This window comes from Octodon degus, unplaced genomic scaffold, assembly GCF_000260255.1.
Source record: "Octodon degus isolate 3935 unplaced genomic scaffold, OctDeg1.0 scaffold00029, whole genome shotgun sequence".
NCBI classification, from domain to species: Eukaryota; Metazoa; Chordata; class Mammalia; order Rodentia; family Octodontidae; genus Octodon; species Octodon degus.
Window position 1 is genome coordinate 18,103,882 of NW_004524605.1, and position 20,828 is coordinate 18,124,709.

At 38.8% G+C, this 20,828-nt stretch overlaps 1 protein-coding gene across 2 annotated transcripts in view; it reads left to right on the forward strand.

Annotated features, from left to right (window-relative positions):
• Gabra1 (gamma-aminobutyric acid type A receptor alpha1 subunit) overlaps positions 1-20,620 on the forward strand; it is a 54,606-nt gene extending 33,986 nt beyond the window's left edge. For both annotated transcript variants that reach the window (XM_004629412.2, XM_004629411.2), the window contains 4 exons: positions 1,388-1,531; positions 10,870-11,022; positions 16,519-16,721; positions 18,303-20,620. In XM_004629412.2, coding sequence (XP_004629469.1) covers positions 1,388-1,531; positions 10,870-11,022; positions 16,519-16,721; positions 18,303-18,614 — 812 coding nt within the window. In that variant the 3' untranslated portion in view covers positions 18,615-20,620. The remainder of the gene's footprint in view (positions 1-1,387; positions 1,532-10,869; positions 11,023-16,518; positions 16,722-18,302) is intronic.
• The last annotated feature ends 208 nt before the right edge of the window (positions 20,621-20,828 follow it).

The window sequence follows — 20,828 nt, forward strand, 5'->3', positions numbered from 1 at the left end:
GCACTGTGCCCATTGTGTCTGATGGAGCAGTTGGCCATTGGCCAGAGTGTCTGGCTCCTACAATTGGGCCAACTTCTGTGAGCATGTCCTCCCATTAAACAACTTGGGAGCAACTAACTTTTTTAGATATGCCATTCTTTTAATTGTGAACATTATATCTAAAGAGAGGAGAGTATATGTTATCATTTCTACCTATATGAAGTGAGCACTCTGCGACCAGAAGTGAGAAAAGCTATGTATTATGTCTTCCTTCTCCTTTCCCTCCCCATCTTTCTCTTTCTCCTCCTTTTTCCTCCTCCTTCTTTTCTGCCTCCCTACCCGCTCCTCCTTCTCCTTTTCTCTTCTTCTTGCCCCTCTCTCTCTCACCCTGTAATCTTTTCCTCCATATCCTAAACATTAATGACCAAGTTTCTCACATAGAAGATTGCTAGTTTAAAAGAAACGTGGCAAATGAAAATGACTGAGAAGAGCTACATGAAGTAGCTCAATGTCAACATTATCATGATGGTGAATGTGCATAAGAATAGTCAATCTAAAGGGAGACTTTCTTTGTAAGTTACTATGCAACAAAATTTCTAGGCTTGCCTTTCCCATGTGTCTTAAACTTCTCTCTGCTTGACATATTATGGACTGAGGCTATTAGCTTTAATCTCATTTCAGGTCTCATGACCTTCACCAATGACACACTGATCTTTCTCAAATTAATTTTTAGTTTTTTTGAGACAGAGTCTCATTGTGTATCTCAAGCACACAGCAATCACCCTTCCTCAGCCTCCCAAATGCTGAGATTACAGATGTGCACCACCACACCAGGCTGTCACACTAATTGATTTTCTATACAATGAAACAAAAAGTTTGCCCCTTTGTCTGTTGAGCACGTTCTTCTCCATGACTTCTACTTAGCTCATTCCTCCTTGTTTTGCCATGCTTTTGCATAGATGTCATCTTCTCAAAGACACTCTGCGTTCCTTTCATTGTCTGAAGTCATACGTGGCATCTTTCATTCTCTCTTTACTGATGTACCTGTGACTTTATTGCACTCATGATTGCCTGACGTGATATATTTACTGGCTTGCCTCCTTCTCTCCCCACCACCCCAATGACTTCCCTTAAAACCAGCACCTTTGCTGCTATGATTGTTACTGTAGACCCAGTACTTTGTCTTTGTAGATACCTAGTAAGCGTGTGTTGCAAGAGTGAGTGAATGACTGTAAGAATCAGAAAAAAGATGTGTTTTGGCATTCTAAAACTGAGGAGTGTGGGCTGTTGTTTCCTACCTTGCCCTCTCAAATCCCAAAGTAGGAAATCTGAAGCTGATTGAACACATCAGTCAATTAGGAGCATCCCAGATGCAAAATACACAGAGAATGTTCCATTTCCATTTCAGATGCTTATACAAGAACAGAAGTTGTCTATGAGTGGACTAGAGAGCCCGCACGCTCTGTGGTTGTAGCAGAAGATGGGTCACGCTTAAACCAGTATGATCTTCTTGGACAAACAGTAGACTCTGGGATTGTTCAGTCCAGTACAGGTAAGCATCACTGGTTTAATGCAAATGTGGAAAGAAGAATAGAAAAATATATTGTGACAATGTAAGACCTCAGTGATATTTCCAATAACACAAGCAGAGAGAAGAGAAAATTGTATTGAACTGGGGATCTGTTGAGCAGGAAGTAATATCAACTGTGCAGACCTGTGGGGCTGGACTTTTCCTCTAATTCCTTTTGACTTCTGTGTCTTTGAAAGCAGCAGTCTAGTCTGACATGATCAGTGTAGTACAGAAGGCAGGTGTGTGACTCCTTGGGGATGGTTATCTGGGTTGCTTTTTCACTCTTACACCTTGCCAGGTGATTACCATCATCCTGTCATGTTGTTGGAAGGAATCAGATTAAACCCATGAAGATTAATACTGCACTTCTTGGTAGATGAAAACTTTCCATTACTGTTAACTTAGTAGTTTGAGTGTGTTTGTGACAATGGTTATTACACATGGGACACTGCGACTCCAATTTGTTCAACTTATCAGTGTGTACAGACTTCTGTCCAAGCACCTTCCCCACTGAATGCTAATGGAGATACAGCCCCAGTGCTGCTCACTCCAGTTTGGAATTAAAAGTAAGGGAAGTGTCACAAATTGTGGCATTCTGACTGGTACTTTTCTTTTCTTTTTTTTGGAACCGGGGATTGAACTCAGGCCCTTGCGCTTGCCGGGGAAGCGCTTATTCCACTGAGCCATCTCCCCGGCCCCATGATTGGTACTTTTAATGGCACTCCCAGAGCCACATAAGATACTAGGATAAACACTGACCTGAGGTTTCAGAGTTGTTTCAAATACTAATGATTTTTATGCAAATAATCATCTTGCACTAACTCGGATATCAGAATCAAGTCACATAATTATAATACATGGTGTCTTAACAATTATGAAAACTGGTGCTCCCCTCAAAGGCCAATATTGTAAAATTTATTCAGTTAGTGAAATAATATAAACAATTGTTTTATAGATGTCTTATGAAATTTAAGTTTAGCTTACTTTGATTTGTGGTTGATAAATGAAGATGTTTTAGTGCTATATATGAGCATGGATATTCTTGTTCTGAAGAACTATCTTTACTAGATTTCAAAGTTCATCAGGAGACCCTTATAATTTTAGGACCTTTAAGTAATAGGTCAACATATTTACTATCAGTGTTTAGTTAGGATTCATCGTCCTTAACAATATCAGTCTTGATCTTAAGAGCTTAAACTTGTGCACGTTGTCTTAGACAGCAGAGAAGACTGATTCTCATTTTTCCTCTTATCAGAAATGCAAGTGGCACAGTGAAAAGGTGGTAGACTTTGTACTGAGAAAGTTGTTCTCTCCAATGTGAGTCTCTCATTTAGTAACCTTGTGACTTTGGTCAAGTCATTTATTCCAGTGGAAACACTGGTCTCTTCTAAAGAATGGACAAGCTGTAATTTTCAGTTAAAATGAACTAGCATAAATATTGTAAAACTGCTATCAGTAGTCACCTCAAAGTGACTGTTGTAAGTCCTAAAAGCATCCTAAACATAAAAAATGCTAAAGATTTTTTTCCTCAAGACATGCTTTATTGAAAAAATTACTAAAATCTGCTATGCTTACTTCTTAAAAATGTAATGCTATTATAAACCAGACATTATGACAGGCACTAGAGATTCAGTGATAGATAAGGTACAGACCTTGCGCTCATAGAATTGAAGTAAGAACAGATGAATACATAAACTGTAATTATCCAAATGGATCATAAGTGCTGTCATTAACACTTTTTTGAGGGTAGAGACCACATCTAGCTTCTGAGTCTCTATTATTTTTCTTAGTAGCTGAGACATAGAAGGCACTGAATAAATATTTTGACTTAATGGAATAAGGAATGAATACAACCTAGGATAACTGAAAGATAGCTTCAGGAGGTGGCTTTTGTTTTCTTTTCCTTTTACTTAGTCTACACTTGTTAGAGGACAACTCAATTACTGTTGAAGGCCCAGGATATTCAGCATAATAGATACCTACTGCTTCCACAAAGAGAAGTGCAACTATTATTTGCAGCACAGAACTTGCAGGGGGTCCAGAAAACTATTCAAATGCAGTATCATGTGTCCAGAAGGATGGTTACTTACAGAAGGAAGGCTGGACTCTAGTTCTAGCTCAATAACCTTGCCCGTGCCACTCTAAGATCTTGGGCATGGTCTTTATTCTGTATTTCACATCTCTTTGTGGAACCCTGGAAACGTTAAGATAAATGACACCAAAGGCTATCATTTCCCTGTATCTGCCAGAAGACTAGAGAAAGATGACTGGGGAGTGCAAGCACAATAAGCATGGTTAGGTCTTACCAGGGAGACCATTGATTCCAGTCACCTCTTTCAAGGTTAAAAGTAGTTGTGTTCCTTGCCTGCCACTCACGCACACATGGACACACAAGCGCATATTCGCAGCAGCTGTATCAGGTCAAAATATCTTGAGATCCCTTCAGTGATATCAGAGAGCAAACAATAGGATTGTTAACACAGCATTTTGAAATTTTTAATTCGTGGAAACACGTTTAGAGATACTATCCCTTCTGTGGAGTCTACCATCACATTTAGATAAAGAAAATTAGTTGCAGCCCTTAGTTTGAAGTGTACTTTTTCACCCAGTAGAGCAAAACTATTACCAGCACATGGGAAAGATAAATTCTCATCAATTGCAAATCTAGTGGAAGTGTCTATTACTCATTGGGTTTCCCACTTATTCCTTTCACTGTTTGTTCATTTATTGTGTCCAACATCACAGTGGGTCTCGTTGAGAGAGATGAAAGATAAACCACCCTTACACTGAAGAGAACCTTATGGCTGCATGAGACAAATGTCTCATAGGACTGGGACTATTACTCTTCCATCCTCTCCATAACAGTGATCAACACTCATCAATGCTATTTAGGGCTCCCACTCATAAATTCAAGTGCATGGTCTATAAAGAGACATCAACGTAGAAGCGGAGAGCTGAAGGAAAAGAACTTCTGGCATTGTCTCATCAACTTAATTCTATTTCAAATGAAGGAACAAGTTCAGAAAGGCTAAGCGGAGAAATGCAGTCCCACTTCCTTATTACAAGTTCAGTGCTTTATGAAGCAATTAATAAAATGCCACCACCATTTTAATATATCATTTTTTTTAATTTTTAAGATTTGGAAGAAGCTGGGTAGAGCAGCATGTGTTTGTCATTCCAGCACTAGCGAGATTGTGTGAGAAGATAGTAAGTTTTAGCTCAGCCTGAGCAACTTAACAACTTTGCAAGACCCTGCCTCAAAGTAAAAATTTTAAAAAGCCCTGGGGATATATCTCAATGGGGAGTGTTGGGTTTAATTGTTAGTACTAGAAAAACACACAAGTGAAAAAAAAGGTAAGGAAGGAGCTTCATGGCTTCACATAAAATTTTATTGAGTGAAGACTTATTTTCTTGAATTGGAAAGAGAAGATACATTGCTCTATTATAAACATAAACTGTATATGTTTAGTTTGTTTTAGTGGTATTCAGATTTTTAAAAATATTGTACACATTAATTATTTAATCTTGTCTTCAAAATATCCCACGATCGTTAAATACTGTCATATTAATTGGACAAATCAGTAACCTGAAGCAAAATGAAATAAGTATAGTATTTACTTCTCAGTAATGAAGAGTTGAGAAAGAAAGACAGAAGCTATTCCCAACAAACATTTAAAGTTGTTCTGCAAATTTTATTCCTGTTTCTTTTCTTCCATTCTGTTTAATTTTATATTGTAGTAGCAGAAATACTGTCACATATAATTCACATCTTTGCTTGGGGCTAATAATACACAAGGATATCTGGATTATAATTCTTCTGGATCCTTGAATTAGAGGAAAATAATTTTAAATGCTTAGTGCATAAGAACTTGATGTCTAGAGGAGCTTGCCATCTGGTGTAAGAAATGAGGGCTTCTTGGGACCTGGACTTTTCAGCAATGCTTCAACTATTGGGACTTTGGCAACTCTTACACATGGACTAAAATTTCTTTTCCATAAGGGATGTGCATGACTTTTAGGGGGCCCAAGGGCAGAATTTTATTTTTTTTGCCTTGTTGTCCCCCCAAAGCCTCATGCAGTCATGTGCGGGGTACTTCCAGAGTTTGAGATTAGTTCATGATCAAGGCTGAGATTATAGGTCTTAGTGCTGCTGGGATTATGGGTATGAGTACTTCCCCCAGTTGGGAGTGGATAGCCAGAGTGTAACGTAAGAGAGACAGAGATACAAACTTCCTCTCTTTGTTGCTGCTACTGTCCATTTTGCTCTTGCTCTTTGCTTCTGCCATGAACTGCGGCCCTCTGTCATGCGTCAGCCTGACAAGTATGGACTGAAACCTCCTTAACTGTGAACTCAATGAACCTATCCTTCTTAAAAAGAAAAAGAAAGAAAGAAAGAAAGAAAGAAAGAAAGAAAGAAAGAAAGAAAGAGAAAAGAAAAGAAATGAGGGCTTTTTGTTGTGTTGTTCTTTCAGTTTTGAACTGTTACAGCCTGATTCTGATATTGTTGACCTTTCTGTCCCATACATAAAATTTTGTGGCATACTTCTTAGATTTCAATTAATTTAGGAAGATGCTTCAAAACATTGGAAGTTCATCTATTCTTTCACTAATATGCAAGGGAAAGAAATTTCTCATGAAATAAATATCATGTTGAATAATAGTTCTTCAGACATCTAAAAATCATATTCTTTTCAGGATCTTTGCCAAAATGTCACATTGCAAACAACAAAAGAAAATGGAATATAGGTAGACGCTCATCTTTTTGACATTATATAAAGGACAGAAATTTTTTCTTTGATCTGATGACATTTCACAGGCTACAACTAAATGAATGGCCAGAGATAATAATGTATATCCCTGGGATGGTGAATACATAACACGGCTTTATCCACATAGCTGTATTTTAGGAAAGCTTTGGGGTAACTGCCTTTGTGGCATTTTCCCTCAAATATGGATTGCTTCATCTCTTTCAAATGACCTTGGCAATATCATCAAAAGCACATAGAGAAATTAATAAAAAATCTCTTAACATGTTGCTCATCCTTCAACACAGAGATGACCTTGACTTTTGATTTCAATGAGCTACCTTGCTCCTCCATGTTCAACCACGACAGGTATTAAATAGTGACACCAGGTAAGGTTCTGTTAGGTCAAAGTGCCTATTTCTATGGTCAGTTAGTGGGAACAACATAAAGCCCAAAATAATTAAAATGTAAAGTATGGGTTATATAAATCTAAGTAAAAGATATGAACCTTAATGAACTTAGCAAGCATGCAGTAAGTGGTTAGTATTATCATTAGTAACGTTAATGAGACATACATGAATGTCTTCATTCTGTAAAGAGCAAATACCTTCTTTTTCCCATATTCCCACCAATCTTGATTGAGGAGCAGAGTGAAGAAAATGTAAAAAGCAATAAAATACCTTTGATCACATGCATGCAGTCTCCTCTTATGGGAGTCAGCAGTCTTCAGTCTGTCCTACTACATTTTGTACTATTTTATGCAAAAGAAAACTAAAAATAAGAGAAGCTAGAGTACTCATTCAAAGCCACTGAACCAAAATCTAGATCAGAGTTTTAAATTAAAGTGTAGTTACCTCCAAGATTAATATATTTTCTCCTCAGAGTATACTTTTTTCTATTCTATTTCACTGAGGAATTAGCATCTCGGCTAGGCCCAACCTATAGATGAATGAAATACTCAACCATAGATGTCAGGAAAAATTTTCTAGGACAAGATATTAAGACATGAAAACTGGATACATGAGAAAGGAGTATATATAAGAGATAACATGTGGTGAGTCTCAAACACAAATTAGTAGCGGGAGGAGTTGCTGTGGACAGTGTTTGCGTGTGTGTGTGTGTGTGTGTGTGTGTGTGTGTGTGTGTGTTTGGTTTGAGGTACTGAGGGTTGAAACTAGGGTCTTCCCATTGAGTTAAACTCTAGTTCTTTCTTTTTCTTTTTTTTATTTTAAATTTTGTGGTAGGATTCGCTAAGTAGCCCAGGCTTGAGTTCATGATCCTCCTGCCCCAGTCTCCCAGAATGCCAGGATTGCAAATGTGTACCATCTTGCTTAACTCATAGACAGTTTTTTATTGTCACACTGGAAAAGGGCAAATCATTTGCTACTAGCATCTAGTAGATAGAGGCTGCAGATGCAAAGAAGTATGACAAAGTGCACAGGGCCGCCGTCTACAGCCATTCCCCAGCCCAACGGACTAATGGTTTCGAGGCTGAGAAACTTCAGGTAGATAACATGTGTGCTGGTCATCGCTTTGCTGCTACAACAAAATACATAAAAGGGATGAACCCTTGGAAGGGAAAGAGGTTCGTCTGTCTCTGAGTTCTAGGAACTGCATGGTCAAGTGGCTTTGGGCCTACACCAGGTGGAAGATGGTGTGCAGCCTGTGACAGTGCGAAGCCTCTCAGTCCAAGAGCTGGAAATTGAGGAGAACAGGGATTTTGGAGGCAGTCTCTGGCCAAGGGCAAAGGCCTAGGAGCTAGAGCCGATGATGGAAGTCTACACCAAAAAACTGAAGCTACTGGGGGTTTGTCTGTGAAGCTGATGCAGTGAAAACAGACCTTGAGAAGAATCAAAGGGCCAGCCAGATAGATCAAGGGCCAGCCAGCCAGCTCAGTGGACTAAAGTACCCGCTTAGGCATGCGCAGGGATAGGGGTTCAATCCCTATCCCCCACGTGCCATGCCGGGCCCACCCCTGGGTGCGCTGAGAAGGCAAATGAGACTGGGCATGGGGGTACATGTCCTTAATCCCAGTGCTGGGGAGGCCGAGACGATCACTGTGGTCACTGTGAGTGATGAAGTTCACCATGAGTCTGAGCTACATAATGAGTGCTCTACCAAACGAATAAATAAGAGGCTAAAAATTATTTTGAAAGATTATTTTGACGAGTCTCTAGAGAGATGAGGGCAGTGGCCATGAGACAAGAAGAGGTAAAGTCTCCAGGTTTGGCAACACATTCCTGCCAACACAATGCTCAGAGGAAGGCTGAGGCAGGGACATTTGTGAATTGGAACCCAAAACAAGCTTGAGACTAAGCTGCGCAACAGAGTGAGAGAGAAAGAAGGAGGAGAAGAAAAAGGAAACTGGGAAGAAGAGAGGGGAAAGGGAAAACTGGAAGAGCACGAGGCTGGGGAAAGGAAGAGGGGGAGGTGAAGGAGGCAGTTTTAAGTACTTTAAATGTGAAACTGAAGTTTACCTTAGGTCTAGAAAATATATCTTTATTTTGAAGAACATAGCATGTATGATGTGGACTTGGCCACTGAACAAAGACAGCAGGAGGAGCAGGGGTGTGGCAGGGTTTGTGACCCCAGAAAAGTACGAAGAGTGCACAGAGCTGCCCCTTGCTTACTGTGAGAGTCCTTATACTTATTTTCAAAGAAGAGGAGAAATAGTGTCCGACAAAAATGAAGAAGTCAATAAGTGCTCTCCGACTGAAATAATTATTGAGCTGGCAAAAGAAACTGAAGATGATAGATCAAGTGAAAATGAGAATCAATAGTATACTATCAAGAAGATAAAGGCCAGAGCTGGGTATGGTGGCTTGTCATTCCATTAATCTGGGAGGCTGAGGCAGGAGGATCTCAAATTGAAGCCCAGTCTGTGTAACTTAGGAACTCTGCAGAAAGGAAAACAAGCAAGCAAGGAAGCATGGAAGGAAAGAAGCAAAGAAGGAAGGACAGAAGGAAGAAGAGGGAGCTAGAGAGAGAGGGAGCAAAGGGAAGAAGGAAGGAAGAAAGGAAGGAAGGAAGGAAGGATGGAAGGAAGGAAGGAAGGAAGGAAGGAAGGTAGATAGGTAGGTCAGGAGTGTATCTCATTGAGAAGACCCTGCATTTGGTGTTCAGAACTATAAAATGCAGAAAAGGAAAGTAGGGTCTTGGACTAGTGATACATATCTGTGAGACCCCAACACCAGGGGAGATAAAGGCAGCAGGCTCATTACTTCTCAGCCCTTTTGGTAAGATCAAGTGTAGGTAGTAGAATAAATTTTCATGACTGGGTAACTTAATAAGAACTTCTCTGAAACTAAATTTAAAAAAAAGTAAAACAAATAGGAATGAAACTGAATGGGGTCAGGCCCTGGATTTATACCTTACACTACTGAACCAAACAGAGTGTAGGTATAGTCATTGTTTAATGGCGTGAAGGTCGGCAGCCGGTCCGAGATACAGGCAGTGTTTATGGAGATGGTGAGGGTCCTTATCACAGTCACCTTACATGGACCGAAGCCTTATGCCTGTGGCTTGAGATAAAAATGGTAATTCAATGATGATGACATGCCATTTTTTTAATGGAAAGGTGCTTATGTTTTAAATAGAGGGACCCTTTTTTTCCCTAGAACACATTTGGTTTTCCCCTACCCACTCACAGGGAGCTAAGTCTATCTTCTGAGGAAATCAGGCTAAAAACTTCTAAGATTCATAACTGAAAAAATACAGCATGAAAAAAAAACAAACCCTTCCTCTCAAATTCGAGTTGTGTATCTACTCCTTCAGATTTCTAAATGGAGCCAGGATTTGTGCTAGAGAAAGACGGTGGGGTGTGAGTATAAGGCTGAGCTATGTACTTCAGTGATAGTGACAAGTCTTTTGTACCTTGTGTGAGGCAGGAGTTTCAGTCCCCAGAATTGCAGGGAAGAAAACATTCAAAAGGAGAACAAGAAAAAAATGAATAGAAATACAGGTTTCCTTGGCAATTCAAAGAATGGTTTGTATTTAGGTGGAATTTGAAAAATTGCACCTTTCAAAAACTTCCCAGGTGATTCTGGGAAATAAATTATGAGAAATAATGGATTCCAGCTTGTTCCTTATTTTGTAGATCAGGCTAAATTTCCCATCTGAAGTTCAAAGAATGTTATAACTAGAATCCAGCTGCCAGGACTTGCACAGTAAGATGTCAGTGGGCATCCTGAATTTGTCTTGCAGTGGTCAGATTAGACAGAGATTCAGTCTGTGATATAGCCGTGCAGGCCACTGGATCCAGCACACTGCCTCGTGATCATTAAAGGCATTCTGAACTAGTAAATAAATGGTCAGAGTTGGCGTTGACATACATGATGCAGCAGCACTGAGTGGTGAAAGTATCTGTGAGGACTCTTGTGCCTCTTTTCTCTTAGAGCCATTTTTGGTGTGCTTTAAAGCTGTCTTTCTCGGTTCAAAGCTTTTCTCCTAGGGAATAGATGTCCCATGAAGGAAGGATGTGCCTAACTCCAGGATCTTACTGCTAATAGAATATCTCAGAAATAACATCCTTTTATGGTCAAATGGCCCAAACTGACTGTCTGCTTCACCCTCCAGGAGAGTATGTCGTCATGACCACTCACTTCCACTTGAAGAGGAAGATTGGCTACTTTGTGATTCAAACATACCTGCCATGCATAATGACTGTTATTCTCTCACAAGTGTCCTTCTGGCTCAACAGAGAGTCCGTACCCGCGAGAACTGTCTTTGGTGAGTGTCATGCCAAGGCCTGGGCCACCTCAGAGAGAATGAGAAACGTCACCCTATATTCAAATCTGAAATGGGTGCAAAAGAAGGGCTCAAGGAATTGCCCTTGCTCCTGAGCAACTGTAAAACAAAATACTGCCTTTAAATAACAAGCAAGCCTGCACTGGTGCACATGAGTGGTGCAATTAATGAACATTTGGTTTCATATTTTGAGATAGCAGAGTATCAGAGAAACAAGCATCCTAAGTACAATGCCTGATTAAAAACCTATACACGGAAATCTTAAAATAGACCCTTCTAGCGCATCACATATTGTGGTATGTTTTTGAGAATCTTAGAAAATACCGTTAGAACAAATTCTTTACATACAGAAAAGCAGTGGCCCTAGGTAGGGAGGGCGCATGGAGGATTACTCCACTTGCAGGCTACCTCCCTTTATCTATGCTTCTGAAGAATTACAAATCATAAATTATGAATTACATTTTTATATAAATATTTTAAGTGACTTAAATATTCTAGGTGAGGCCATCGAATGGAGAACTATTTAAGAGGAAACAATCTTTTCTAATGGAAAAACCTCCCCCTCATGCATTACTCTAGAGTTTACATTTCATAGGAAGGGCTCTCTTTGCCCGTGTCCCAGAATAACCTGTCCATTGTACTTTTCAGACTGACGAGTACACAGAATTTCACTACAATGAACTGATAGCCTTAGTCACTCGATGAATTTTTATTTGAAGCCCACTGTGAGCCACTACTGTACCCCAGGAACAGAGGGCAGTAGTTATTTGCACAGGGACCTCTCCCTTCCTGAAGGTTCTATTTTGGAGCTTGAAATTTAAGCAATCATATCTGTCATAAAGAATATTTATTGATTCTCTTTATGCCATGTATCATTCAGTATAATTAGCCCATCTTACCTTACTTAATATTAAGACATATTGTATACTGTCATTAGCACCATTTTGCAAATAAGAAAGCAAAGATGCAGGAGACAAGGCAAATGGTCCAAGGTCGAATGAATTAGGTGAAGAATGAGGAGTAAGATCTAGAGTCTGCTGTCCCTCTGCAGTGGAAAGCTGTGGCACAGAGTTGTTAAAGGCCAGTGCCATGCATTTAAAAATAATAATTACATATTTATTTGTGAAAGGCACAATTGTCAAGGTCCATTTTGGAAGCATCAGGTAGGCCCTCATTATGGCTAAGACACTATGCTACGGAATAAAAAGCCCAAGAAGTTTGCAATCTAAAATGAGATTTAGGGCCGAGGGAGACAGCTCAGTAGAATAAGTGCATGGTAAGCACAGGGACCTGAGCTCAATCCCTGGTACTTAAAAAAAAAAAAAAGCTTTATTCAGGTTCAGAAATTTGTATATCTTTCCTTAATGTGTAAAACATAAAACTCCAGTTTTTTCAGGGAAAACAAAGCAAAAGTTTGCTGCAAATGTCCAGAAAAATGTTTTTTTTTTTTTTAGTTTTTGTTTATTTCCCTGAACTTAGCAAATGATCCCAGGTTGGAAACCATTAAATCTGTACTCAGACAATAGCCGAAGCACAGCTAAATTAAGATGCAAAATGATTTTCAGACTCAGAGCAAAAAGTTCACTTCAAGTTCATTTTTTCTTTATGGCTCTTTGTCAATATTAACAATCACTGATGCCACTAAAGACTGACTCCTTGAGAGGATGGGTATCCCAGGTCAGCTCTTCACTCACTAGGAAACACAAAGGCCAATAACAACTCAGTGGAATAAGCACTTCCCTGGCAAGCGCAAGGGCCTGAATTCAATCCCCGGTTCCGGAAAAAAAAAAAAAAGAAAAAAGAAAGAGAAAAGAACATAGTGAGTATTAATTCTATGTTTTTGTCACACTTTATTTCGGAAGAGTGCTACACTATAGTTAAAAGCAATTTTTTAAAGTTCACTTTTTCCTTCTCGCTCTAGCAGTCCCTACCCTTCCTGTCTGGAAAGTCTCAAAAACATTTCAGAAGGCTTTAAGAGTCAAAAGTATTGCTCTTAACATTTTCAACCACCTCAAATCTCAGTCGACTTATGCCCTTTTGGCGAACATAACTATATATCTGTAAACATCAGTGGCAACAGTTTCTGTATATCAAGTTAGATGTTTCTAATGTTTAAGTTCAATAAAATTGCAAATACAACTTTCCTAGACCTTCAACCTTTCAACATTTATTCGGTACACATGTTTCTTTTTCTTGGAGCCTGAACTTGTGCCAAGTAGATCTGTAGATCTCAGGGAGGATCAGTGGTGTTCATGAAAACATCAAAAGTAAAAGAAAAATGTGATCAAACAGAAGTTGTATTGCACAACAGTTTACTAAAAGGAAACCAGAGTACAACAGAGTTGAGATCTATTTTATGATTTGAAACACCATGTTCTAGGTTTCCCATGCTTTCTCTTCCCCGCAGTCTGCATTATGATGTAACTGCTACGTTAGGGTCAGGGTCACCTTGGACTGGCTGTGCCACCTTAGCCAGCTCTTTTCCTCTTTCTGAGCTTCAGTTGCCTGTCAAGTTAGAGTAAAAGGAAAGTGGACTAGTGTTGTTTAAAGAGTTACATGACAAAAACATATATGACACCAAGTGTAATTTGGTAATTTGCTTGGAATTTCATTGGTGGAGAGCACATTTTATTCCTTTCCCTTTCACTATGTAAGTATAATCCCCCCTCTCAGCAACATGCCCATCGCTGCCACTCTTAATTTACAGATATATTTAGTCTGAGAACACCCATTGTCACATGACTTCTGACAGCTGGCTACAGAACCAAAATGTCCAAAAAGTAGAGCTCACTATAGTACAGATTTAATCAAAAGGACAAGGAATTCGTCCATACTAAAGGACATTAGTTTTGCCCTTTGTAACTCTTGGGCTAAGTGATTAACCGGGCACATACAGCCTGCAGCCTATGGACCATGTGTAGTCCTGCAGAGCGGGTAATGCAGCCTCTCAAGATGACAAATTCTTAGCATTAGTAAGTGATTTTAGTAATGGCTTTGTGGCTGGATTGAATGGAATGGTGCTCCAGCACTGACTGTAGACAACAGCAGAAGGCTGAACTGGGGAAGGCAGCTGAAGCCTGTCACATGAATTTAAACCCAAGTGTAATAGACAGGACAGGCATGTATGCAATGTGACGAGTAAGATGCAGCCCTTACTGGTAATAATATTTCAATCTACTTATGCATGTGGGCCTGTGGGAACAGGTTATTAAGTTGGACACCAAAGCTTTCTTATATGATTATTAAACTTGAGCTGGTGTTATTCTGTGAAAAAAGATCTATGTTGCTGAAATAAATTAGAGTACGTACTAACAGTTATGAATTTTATGGTCCAAAATAAGTCCTCTTCATTTAATGCAGACAAAGAAAATTAAAGATGCACATTTATGTATTAAATATGTTATTATATTCTTATTTAATGTAATATCTCTCTGAGTTAGTCTTAATAAAATTATTTGGCTAAGAAACATGTTAAACAAATAAAAAATAAAGACGAGACGGTCAGAAATGAAAGGCAATTTGCCCAAGGTCATTGGGTAATTATAGAACTGGGTTCTACATAAGAATTATATAAGCTGGGTTGCTCCATTCCCCAAATACTGACTTTTAATTACTCTGCTACTTGCTGTAGTTAATATTGATATGTAAATTTGGGGGCAGTTTTCCAACCCATATTCCCTAAACTGTTTGCTAATTACATAATATGGATATTGACCCAGAATTTCTGTAACCCCTCCGGTGCTCCTAAGTGGATTTATTTCCTACAACCTACTGAATACATATATGTGTACAGAAATTCAAGAGAAACAAGGTTGGTTCACAGAAAACAACACAGTTGGTTTAAAGCAGCTTACAAGGGCTGGCAAGATAACTTAGCGGACTAAGCGCTTGCTTATAGCAAGTACAGGGGCCAGGGTTCAACCCCTGGCACTGCATGCTATGCCGGCCCAGCCTCCCGGGTGTGCTAAGCTGGCGACTGAGTCCAGGTGTTTGGCACATGCCTGTAATCCCAGCACTAGGGAGGCAGAAAGCAGGAGGATCACTGTGAGGCCAAGCTGCATAGTGAGAACTGCACAAATAAAATAAAACAAAACAAAATAAAGCAGCTTACAAAAAGTAGCCACCCATCAACTTTGGTATTCTTCTGGTTTCCTAAAATTAACCAAAAGGAAGAAAAACAGGTTGGAGTTTCAGACTTTTGGAATGAGAATGATTCCCACAGTAACAAATTATTTGTAATTACTGAAATACATCTACATATTTTTACAAATAATCCTCTAAATGATTATATATATGACTGGACCAAAAAATCCATCTTTGAGTATTTCCACACTGCTGCAGAGACAGTAAAGAGAATGAAGAATAATTCATGCTTTGCACACGTAAGTAGAGTGAGGTCCTCATCAATAAGCTCACTTAACTCAGGTCACTGGGCTAAGAAGCAGTAAGGGCAGTGGCCAGGATTGTTCTTTGTGGTGTTCGTCCTAACCCTCCCTGGCCGGGCAACTGGCAACTGTTCTGCTAACATTTCCAAGTGACTTAAAGGGAATCTTATAGCAGTATACTGACTATCATATTTATTACCCTATAATATACATGGTAGGTTAACATTAGTGCTATTGATTTGTTAATACCATTTGCACATATCAACTCATCTAATTATCTAAATAAACTAAAAGGGACTGAATTGGAAAGTGTTTTGACCTTCAGTAAAGGTCGTTTTATTCAGTAGACTTGCTGTAGAGAAGATGAAGAACGAATTGCAGAAATGAAAAGACTGGACATTTGGATTCGGCAAACTGTCTCTCTGTCTTTCTGTCTGTCTGTCTCTCTCTGTCTCTCTGTCTCTGTCTCTGTCTGTCTCTGTCTCCATCTCTGTCTGTCTGTCTGTCTGTCTCTCTCTCTCTCTCTCTCTCTCTCACACACACACACACACACACACACACACACAATCAGCTCCATGACTTCAGGTGGGTGGCTATTTTAGAACTAGGACAAAACAGTTTGAAAGGAGAATTAATGACATGGCAAATTATCATTTACTTATCAATGATCTAGAGTTCACTGAGTTCCTTTTCTTTCCATTTGGTACGCAGATAATATTCACAGGACTGAAGATACAGACATTTTTATAGACCAGAAGCAGTGGCAATCTATGATTCTATTGCAGGAGTTGGATACAAAGAGGAAGGTCATTTCCTATCTCACCCAAGATACTTGTTTAAAAGAGCTCATGATCGTATTATTATCTTCCCCAACTAGAGCAGCTTATCTCTCCAAGATGTGCCCTCAGGACTGCCCTACCAGAATGACAAACTATAGTGGAGTCAGATGGAATGCACCTCAAACCCAAATGAGATAATGCAAAGCCACGTTTTGTGTGTGGTGCTATTCATTTGCCCTTGCTTTGGTAGGCTGATCTCTGTGATGAACTTTCACAGCAGGACCCACACACTTACCCAACCTCTTTACTTACAGGAGTGACAACTGTGCTGACCATGACAACTCTAAGTATAAGTGCCAGGAATTCCCTTCCTAAGGTGGCCTATGCGACAGCTATGGACTGGTTCATTGCAGTGTGCTACGCCTTTGTGTTCTCTGCTCTGATTGAGTTTGCCACAGTAAACTACTTCACCAAGAGAGGTTACGCATGGGATGGCAAAAGTGTGGTTCCAGAAAAGGTAAATGCTTTCCTAGTGCCCGTGGCATATCACAATATGGCTCTTTAAACCTTTCAGGTGGAATACTGGGGATCTAAGTGATTAGATGAGGCATTAGTTTAAATAAAGAAAGAGAAAAGATAAGAACTGCTTTTTTTTCTTATACTGTACATGACTAAGTGCAACTACAATTTTGTTATTATTGAAAGAGGGTGTTTGGGTAAATAGACACGCAGGGAGGAAGAAGGGGTTACAAGAGCTATCACCTCCATTGACATAAGAACAGTTTAACAAAGAAACCAAAAAAACGAACCCGAGTTCATTGGAGGTTTTTCTGTCTGTTTTTGCTTTTAACTTGAAAACTGTTATTCTTTAGCTGTATCCTGAGCCTGATCACTTTGATCATCAATTTAGTACTTTAATACTTTAACTGAACTGAGAGGCAAAATGATCTGTGCCTAATATTCTGTAAAATCAAGGGATTTTTCTCACCCATAGAGAGCTACATAATTCAATATGTTCAAAGGAATAGGAGCTGCTTTCCTCGAATTACATTGTCCTCCAGAGATAGAGAAAGCGACAAATACGAAACCACATACACAATTTAAAGATTTCTAGTAGTGTCATGGAAAAATGCATGGCAACAGTCACATTATAGTAACTCTTGCAAAACTTTATGAAAGAAGAATAGTAGATTATATTTTTTTCATAGTAGGTTTTAAAAATCTTTTATACGTTTTATATACTTACAATACATCGCATGTCAGACCTACCACATTTCACATTCTCAATATTCACACGTTGTTAGTGGCAGCTGTATTGACCCACATATATACAAATGGGGTATTTTTTGGACTGTGTATACGAAAGAAACTCTGAGAACTGTGCCTGTCAATCATGCTGCAGACTACAATTCTGAGTAGCTGACACTGAACGAGGATGGAAATCGTGCTACCCAAATAAGCCTGCTCTATAACTTGCCCACTTAAAATGTAAGAGGAAGCAGTCAATGACAGTTGCCACTACAATTTATACCTGTAAGAACAGGGAACCTCAAAACCTAGCGGCCTTCAACAACAAATACTTGCTGAGCCTGAGCTGGGGACTAGGAGCAGTCTGGTAGTTTTTTTTTTTTTTTTTTTTTTTGGAGTGACTGGGTTTGCCCATCTGCAGTTAACTAGAGCTGGAGGTCCTGTGGTGTCCTCTTTCACGTGTCTGGGGCCTCTCAGTGTAGGTGGGTGCAGTGCATTCAGGAGTGTTGTTCAGCTTCTGTTCTTGGCAAGGGCATGTTTCCACAGCATCATCCTGAGGCTGCGAAGCCTTTTGAGTTTAGGATCAAAGCTTGCACAATATCAAATTGCCAAGTCACGCTCTAGTCTATCTTCTAGTGAGGAAATAGACTCCTCCACCTCTTAATCATGAGGATGTAAAATATTTTTTGGGCTTTAAATTTATCCACATAAGATGGTCATGAGCTACATTTCTCAGCTTTTGAAATGAGGAACTCATTTGGGTTCCAAAGAAGGGCCATTTTGCTCAGCATCATATAATTTTGCTTCACACAGTTTACTAAACAAATTGCTTTACTATTTTCTTCTACAGCCAAAGAAAGTAAAAGATCCTCTCATTAAGAAAAACAACACTTATGCTCCAACAGCCACCAGCTATACCCCTAATTTGGCCCGGGGTGACCCCGGTTTAGCCACCATCGCTAAAAGTGCAACCATAGAGCCAAAAGAAGTCAAGCCTGAAACGAAACCACCAGAGCCCAAGAAAACCTTTAACAGTGTCAGCAAAATTGACCGACTGTCAAGAATAGCCTTCCCGCTGCTATTTGGAATCTTTAACTTAGTCTACTGGGCAACGTATTTAAACAGAGAGCCTCAGCTAAAAGCCCCCACACCACATCAATAGGATCTTTTAGTCACATTCTGTTGTTTGGTCCTCTGCACTGGGAATTGCTTGCTGTTCTCAACACAGTAATTCCCATCTTCTTTATAGCCTCTGTCTTAAAGAATCTGAAGGTTTCCTTATTTCCATAATTCATGTAAGAACAAGAAATCCCTGTCCAGCAGCCCAGCGCAGAGGAGAGTAGGCAGCTTAGAGACAGGATTCTGAGAGAGGAAACAAGAGAGTAAAATGATGTCGGAGAGGAAAGACGGACAGACAAGGGAGGAACAGAGGGAAAAGAAGATCCAAAGATGTGGGAAAATGTAGAAGAAAAATAGTGTTTAATATAAGCCCTAGGTCATTTGTAGATATATATTTCCAAATATTCTAAAAAGATACTGTATATGTCAAAATATTTTTGTGTGAAGGTGTTTAAAAGAATAAATTATAAATGTTTAATGAAGAAAATTTATAAAAATCTATGTCTTTATTGCACAAACTATGATGTGTTTATGTTTTTGCTCTGTTTTTTTAGACTGCTGTATACCTTTAACGTTTTGTTTCCAAAGCTAAAACATTCCCATTCTTCTTCTCTCCCTTTTAAAAAGAAATCCCCAAAGCATTATTTTGTTGTTAAATGCTTTTCAAATTCATGGAAATTTCAGAAGCAACGATGCAGCGGTTCACGGCAGAGCACATTTAATCCGATGGACAGAAATGCTTTCAATAGGCTGCTTTGCGCTCGTCTAAGCTTGTAGCACTAGATTTTATGAACAATCATCTTAACAGAGATGTTCATGCAATAGAAGCTAAAAATAAATAAATTGAGTCATTAAATAATTTAAAATACAGTTCCTTTTCTACCCCATTTTCAGATGGCACATTGGTCAAATAACCATTTGATTCTCATTATGAAGATGTTTCAGAAGGGCAAAAATATTTTGCAAGCTTTAGAATTGCTGAATGTATTCTTTTATATAACTACATTAAAAGCTTTAGACTGAAATTTATGACTAGCGAACAAAAATAGAATATATAAATTATATATGTAAATATTAAGCATGAGATTGTACATTTTTTACTTTTTTTAAAGTTAAGTTCTTAAAATATCATGTAGGAATCACTACTCTTAGCTGTTAGAATGTTGTTAAATGCTACAGAAATACACTTAAAAGTCTGCATTTAAGAACAGTACAGCCTGTAAGAAGCAGATGGGACTTGAGACTAGGGATACGAAGTCCACTTATATACAGAAAACCCACAATTTTAAATTGTCTGGTGTTCAGTAGTACATCAGTTGCTATCTGCTCTGCCATACCACTCTTTCATATTTAGGCTAATGTAAACTAGAAAGCAAATGAGACGCATTAGTTGAAACTAGAAACTCAACTGTATAATATTGCTATATTTGCTGATACCAACTATTTCAATAAGTGCTGTACCATATGTAGCATTCAATATAAAATACATGAAAGAATGTACAGAAAATAGCTTTTATTGAGTAATATTATTACATTTCATTTATATTGTAGCAATATATTTGTAGGTACTCAATGTAAGGGCTTTAAATAAAAGAGGTCCATTAATATTCCCTATGAAATTCTAGTCTGTTTCATTACTGCCCAGATGTTTTAGAGATAAATATTTATGAAGAAGGTATTTTTGAAGTCTCCTTTGTCTGATAGAGTTTCACAAATATTTAAATTTAGTGTTCAGAATCAACAGGTCATGGTCTGAACACATTTATAATACTATGACATAAACTTTTAGCATAATTGCCAAATAAGACAGTTGGGATACATACCTGAGTTTTAAGCAATGTTTTTCTCAAAAAGCTGCTATCCAATGATGCAGGAAAATACACTGTGTTTTCCTAAACCGACTCTGGTTTTCATTTTAAATGTGCTTCACTGTTTGATTTGGTCCTGCCTAAATTTCATGAGCTAGGTCCGTAAAGACTCTACCAAGGACATGTCATCCTCTGGCATCATGTGTAGATATATGTATAGAAATAAAATAAATTATGGCTCTAACTTCTTTGTTGTTTGTTTATCTTGTTATTTTCCGACGTTAATTTCATGTGTTTATTGCGAGCATTTTATCCTCTGGACTCCTCATGGCAAATTTTGGTCTGTATTTTGCTCATTAGATGTGAATATTTCTTACTAGTCTGCTTTCTGCTATGCAAGGACTTGTATTCTTATCATTTCTTAGTTTGTTAGTATATGTGGGTAATAT